Source organism: Mycetomoellerius zeteki, unplaced genomic scaffold (assembly GCF_001594055.1).
Source record: "Mycetomoellerius zeteki isolate Tzet28-1 unplaced genomic scaffold, Tzet1.0 scaffold411, whole genome shotgun sequence".
In the NCBI taxonomy this organism is placed as follows: domain Eukaryota; kingdom Metazoa; phylum Arthropoda; class Insecta; order Hymenoptera; family Formicidae; genus Mycetomoellerius; species Mycetomoellerius zeteki.
Window position 1 is genome coordinate 90,649 of NW_017257405.1, and position 6,788 is coordinate 97,436.

The 6,788-nt window shown below is 33.9% G+C and overlaps 1 protein-coding gene and 1 long non-coding RNA gene across 2 annotated transcripts; both read right to left on the reverse strand.

The window, feature by feature from the left end:
* Positions 1–4: 4 nt before the first annotated feature.
* Positions 5–674, reverse strand: LOC108726350 (putative uncharacterized protein FLJ37770; the record flags this gene model as incomplete). Its single annotated transcript, XM_018453851.1, has 1 exon — positions 5–674. A coding segment is annotated over exon 1 (465 nt), but the record flags the coding sequence as incomplete, so codon positions are not given.
* Positions 675–3,212: 2,538 nt separating this feature from the next.
* LOC108726357 (uncharacterized) lies at positions 3,213–5,351 on the reverse strand. The gene is made up of 3 exons (XR_001936794.1): positions 4,965–5,351; positions 4,688–4,875; positions 3,213–4,535 (listed from the first exon to the last, which is right to left on the reverse strand). It is a non-coding gene; the product is annotated as an uncharacterized lncRNA (long non-coding RNA).
* Between the last annotated feature and the right edge of the window lie 1,437 nt (positions 5,352–6,788).

Below are 6,788 nucleotides of genomic sequence, written 5' to 3' on the forward strand. Positions count from 1 at the left end.
ATGTTTCGTCACCAGTTATAACCCTTTTGAGCAGATCAGGATCATCATTGACGTCGTTCAACATGTCTTGGGCGATGTTCATGCGACACTGCTTCTGATCCAAATTAAGCAGTTTTGGAACGAATTTCGCTGACACACGTGTCATACCCAAAACATCCGTTAAAATTGATTGGCATGAGCCAAACGATATGTTAAGATCATCAACTATTTCTCTAATCGTGATTCGACGATTTTTCAACACAATTTCTTTCACTTCCTGAACATTTTCGTCGGTTTTTGACGTGCTGGGGCGTCCAGAGCGAGGTTCATCGTTAACATTTTCTCGGCCCTCTTGGAATAACTTATACCATTTATAAACATTTTTTTTGCTCAAAGTTGACTCACCGTACGCCACTGTCAACATTTCAAGAGTTTTTGAACACTTAATACCATTTTTTACACAAAAATTAATACAAACTCTCTGCTCCATTATTTTCAAAAGCAAAAAATCGCCGAGCACGCAAACACGAGTCTAACCTTTATGCCTCTCACATAAAAACAAAACATGCTATATAGTCAAAACTGTGAACATATGATCGTGACGAGTGTACCAACACAACAAAAAAAAATTTTTTAAATTAGAGTGTACAGAGCGCGCGAAATTCAAAAAGTCACCTTACTTTTTGATCACACCTCGTATACGTGAATGGTGTAACACAAAAGACAGAGCATTTTTGTTAGAAAATAATGTATATTTTTAACTGGTTTTTAATATGTCAATAAATGCTAGATTTTTCTATATCCTTAACAATCCTTAAAGAAAGTTCACATTTGTAAATAAAACTGTATGTAATCTTACAAACTACATAACAAGTCAGTCTTTATACGAGCGAAACTGGATAGTCCGGACATTTCTTTTTTTCGCAATTGCATCTAATACTTTGGTTTATCGGAGTCATTGTACAACAATAAAGAAAACTTTACAAATTACGTGACAAGAACAAATAAAATCTTATAAATTGAACGAATTAATTGTACGTGCAACAAACGTAAAAGTAAAACCAAAAATCTAAGAATGTATCAACTTCAAAATTCAAGAACCAATTTTTCGATTAAGAAAATGAAAAAAAAATTACAACATAACTTCTCGCGTCGATCGGTATTGGTCTATATTAATCTAAATATAATTTCTTTCGCGATTATATTAGCCAAAAATATTCTGGTTTAAAACTTAAAATAAAAGGAAAAGAGTATAAAAGAAGCATATTATATGCAAGTAGCAATAAAATATGAAAACTCGCAAAAATTGTAGCCCATTTTTGTAGCTCAGTTTATTCATAAGAAATCAGAAATATTCGGATTTGAAAGTACGGAACATAGCACGAATTGAAAATTCAATAGAAAATATGACTCGAATTATGTAGATTTTAACTGTTTCATTTTTTCATAGAGTCTGGAGGTTCGTTCTTTTGATTTCTTACGATCTTTGACATACTTAAATATTAAAAACGTGACACTTTTATTAACAATTAATCGATCACATTTGTGTGCTTCGCAGAAAGTGCTGTTATAATTTTCGTAAAAATCAGTCTTAAAAGCGGACTCCAATTGCAACTTATGGCCATTCGTATCTAAGAAATACAGCCTGACATAGAGGTTTTGTACTAATGTAATGACCTGATCACTCGCATATGTTAACGAGTCAGTTGATCCGTGTTCTTTGAACATTGTGAACAAATGATGTTGTTGTTGCGACGCAAATAAGTCATTCTGACAACATTCACAATTTTCATTTGGAAGTTTAACTTTTTTAAGGATGTATCCTGACACATATGACAGTGACAGACTTTCCTCAATGTTCAATTCTTCGAAACTGATCCATTCAACAGGTGACTCGACATTCTCGAATGTTTTAGTTTCTTTGAGTTGTATGTTTTCGGTAGTAACCGTCTTCAAAAAATGTCCAAAATTTTCTAAATTATTGCAATTGTCGTCTTCACAATTTGCAACTCTCGACACTGGTGCGACTAACTTATTTAAAACGACTGTTTTTAATGCGGCAGTGAACTGATGGCAAGTGGGATTGGAATTCTGAATACCATGTTGTCGAATGTTACAAAATAAGTTTTCAATCGGATCTTGATTCAAGTTCCTCAAAATTAAATAATGAAAACCATAGTTTCTGTAATCGCTCCCATAAATATATAACAGCTCGAATTGTTATTATCCAGCTTTTCACAAAGGAATAAGTATTTGTGACATCTTTTTCATTGTTCAAATCAATCAGTTTCCACGCACTCATTTCAGGTAATAATTTGTTCCATAACTTGAGGAGAGCCATCTTTTAGCACGGTTCTATACATTTTATTGTCATCGTTGTATTGCTTGTGACCATTTAAAGAATCGAAGAGATCGTCAATTAATTGAACGAATATTGTATCCAGTGCTGCAAAAGGTATAATTCCACAAGCTGTCATGGAATTAATTGCTGCAGCAACAGTCGCACTCCATTTCTGTGCAGCAATTTTAACTCTCATTTTTATAAAACTATCTTTGAAATTAAAATTTTATACTGTTAGTTTGTGTAATTGTTTAAATGATCTCGTCTGGTCTATTTCGAAAACTGTTTTTATATGTTCAAATTTTGCAATTTTATTATTTTCGAATCTAATTTTACATTTTAGTAATGCATTTCGCGTACATTTGAGTAAGTGAGGGACATTATAAATCATCACTATTGTTTCATTATTGACAGTAAAAATGTACGTAGTTGGGTCAATTCGATTTTCAGCAGACAGCTCTGTAATGGCCCTTCTTTGGATGGAACCCTGGTCGTAAACTGTTGCTTTTACTATTATTCCAATTTTTTGTAATTCAGAAATTACGTTCTTTATTATAACCTTAAGACTCAGACAAGAAATTGTATATGTAGTAAAATAGTAAGCTACAACTCTTGCTTCCAGGATTTTCGTAAACCTCTTATCATTAAAACAAGAGCATGGTTTGTTGGTTTGCTTATCCGACCCAACTCTCCTAGGTCTTCGTAGCCAATTATTTTTTGCTTATAAGCTTCATAATAAAAGTCATTGTCTAAAGATACTTCATCAAACAGTAAAGCACAATATCGGTCCAACGGATTCATTTCATCACTTTTGATTTTTAATTGTTGCAATAACTTGTTAAATTCCAGTAAAAGAGACCTATGAAAGAATACTTTGCAACGTACGAGTAGATGGTAACTGAAAGTAGTTAGACAGATATTTATATACCCGTGGACTGCGCTTGTAAAGTGATAAAGCAAAAATCTTATCTTGTTCTGTCCATCTTCTCGCAAAAGATGACCGGTCTACGTTTCGTAATTGAGAGTCAATGAAATTTTTCGTTACCTCGTTGAGTCGATTCTATATACATTCGAAAACTCCACGATTATAGCTCCACTCTTTTAATTGTTTCAAAGTGTCCGTTTTGTTCTGCAATTGTCTTTTAAATTTATACATTTTTTTTGCAACTTTTCGATGAACTTCGTACATTCGACTCTTGCGCGGCGTCATTTCCTTTGAAGATACACTTGCCTCTGACAAAAAACCAAATTTTCTTTTTTTTGGTGTTGTTTGTGCTGTTGATACAATTGAAATATTATTATCTATTGTCTTATTATTATCATCTGTATCGTCGATCATATTATCGAGTATACAATATAACAGGTCCCAGTTTTCTCTATTGTCTGATTTTGAACAAATGTGGGAATTAACATTTTCAACATTTGCAATATTTTTGCATAAACTTTCCGTTACGTTAGTGTCAGTGGCAGCATTCTCACAGGCTATGTCATTATGAACAGAGTTATTGTTTCTGTTAATCACATTAATTAATGTGGACATTGCACGCGAATCATTACAAACAAGAGATGATTCAACAGAATTCAGTGGATGCAAATAATTCGTATTTTTTGGACTGTTTTCAAAAGGAGCTGAAACCTATATTGGATTAAAGTTCGATTCAACTTCTAAGCACGACGGAACCGCGAAAGGATTCAAAGCATGTCTAGTAAAATTAACGAAATCTGTTTGCCGAAAATGGTCTTCACACACGAATTTATTACGACAATCTTGTGTAACATCAATGTCACGAATATTTTTCCATTTTGTTGAAATAACTTTTTTCTGTAGAAGTGCTTATTTTTTATTTTCTCAATCCCACCTCCGGACCAATAATACGCATTGCTGCAATGCCCGGAAATCGGCAAAAAAAACTTAATTTGAGGAGCCATTGTGAAAAATATGAAAATGTAAGCTAATTATCAGTATGCGAGGAATCAGGTCATTAGTACAAAAATTTATATTACATGTATACGCTACATTTATACTACACATGTACGCAACTTATCACAGGAAATATACATCACAGATTTTTATTTGTCTTCTTAACCTCTCATTGATGTCACATTTTTCTTATCTGGAGACAGTAGTGTCTCGGCGCTAAGTCTTGTATAACCTGCCAACCAATTCCATGAATCATATCATGTTTCCAGTTTAAGTTTTATATTTTGGAATTTCCTATGGAAAAACATTCAATTATTAAAATGGATTTGAAATTGGAGAAAAGATAATTCATTAAATTAAAATATTACTTTCGTTACTTTGTAAAGTTTTCAATTCATTGCAATTACAATTGCATAGGTTGCGACAATAAATGCATTCACACTCACCATTCCTATAAAAATCTCCATGCTATGACGTTCACATTTTCAGGAATTGAAAGTAATCTCTGGTCGGAGACAGCCGTTGTTACTGATTTCAGTCTACTTCAATTAGTTCAATTCCAGCTCACAACTGTTATATTAAACTTCTTAGTATACACAAACAAGTACAAAGTACCTGTGATCTTGAATAGACTCTACGAAACGAAACATATAAAAAATTATCTTCATTGCATCGATGAATTTTGAATGACAATACTTTTCGTTATTCCGTTATTAAACTCACCGTTTTGATCTATTTTGTTCTTTTTCCTTCGACCGCTGTGCTCTTTGCTGCCTTTTTCGCTGCAGCGAATTTTCGTTTTTGAAAGCCAAGCAGCTTGACGATTTATTAGTTTTAATATTTATTACTCAAGTCTTAATAATTATTACTTTTAGTCGTTTTCAATTGTCTTTTATCCTATTTTGATTCCACCGAGAATGATAAAATTCTGTTGTTCGCACTTTTGACTATATAGGCTGCGTTCGGAAATGTCGCTCGGATGCCTTCGATGCCTCGGATTCATTATCTGTCTTCGTTTAACATTTAATGTTAAAGGACAGATAACGAATCCGAGACATCGGAGGCATCCGAGCGACGTTTCCGAACGCAGCTATAATATGGACTGCCAGCAGCAACTTCAGACTTGTTGTCAAGATGTGTCGCACCCCCATCGACCAATTGAGGAATGCGTGAACTAACGTCAGCTGGTAGGGCACATGACACCTTTGAACGTGCTTCTTTGATTGTAGTCAAAGACATGCTCAGAGCATATTTAATGTTCTGAAAGATAAATGAAGTGCAAGTAAAATAGTTCAAATACAATTTTGTTTTTATTTATAGGAAACAATCTTTAGTATAATAACTTTTATGTAAATGAAAATATTATAAATGATAGTTTTTTTCAAAATTTCAATGAAGACTTGACAATTGTGTTAAATGATGACTTTAATTTCAAAACTGAAAAGAAAAGCAGTCACGGCAGACTCTGAAAGAAAAGAGAGAGAGAGTTTCTCATTAAAGTTAAAACGTCATGTAGGCTCGAGAATAAACTTAGAGTGAAACCCAAAGACGCAACACGTAACACGATGTCACAAGATTCGTTCTTCATTGAGTGTGAAGAACGAGAAATATCCGCAGATCTTGAGACAGCACTAATCGTAAGTGAAACGTCCTGTAGGCTCGAGAATAAACTTAGAGTGAAACCCAAAGACGCAACACGTAACACGATGTCACAAGATTCGTTCTTCATTGAGTGTGAAGAACGAGAAATATCCGCAGATCTTGAGACAGTTCTAACCTTTTTTTGCGAATTTTTCCGTTATCGAGTTCGGACCTTGTCACGGCTGTGACGATGCCAACCTCCTTCTAAGTTTCCTGATCAGTATGATCGTCTAATAGATTGAGTGTCCAAAAGACGCTTCGGCCTCCAAAGAACAAAGAACTGGCCTTGCTTGGCAACACACCGCTTCTTTTCGTCTTTCAAAAGGAATGTCATGTAACGACAAGAAAAGAAACACTTTGTTAACGAACACTGCTCGTCCTCCGTGCAGTAGCAACAACGCAAGCGCAGAGTGCGACCCGAGCCGAACGGCTCCATCTGACCGCTCAACTATAGTCTCTTAACTGGCAGCGGCGACGAGCGGATTTTTCAAACAGAGCAGCTCAGAGTTCCAAGGCATTCCAAGGCTGAAACTATTCAGCCTTGGAAAAAATCGAGATGGTTGTATATTGCTTCGTCAAAAGCTGCATTTCAAACAAATATAAAGGGAAATCTGAGAAATATAAATGTATTGTGCCTATGTATGGGTAAGTTACAATTAATCTTAAATAAATATATATATTATATATATATTTAGTTATTGTAGAAAAAAATAATCTTTTATTTATATTTTTTCAGATTTCCCAGTAATACAAAGATCACAGAAAAATGATATATTTTCTATAATTAATACACATCTTTTTGGTACAATATATATAATTTTAAGAAACATACAGTCTATTTTATACTTTATGAATAAATTGTTAATTACCTAGCAAGAAATTATCATTAATTAAACGTCGAATCGA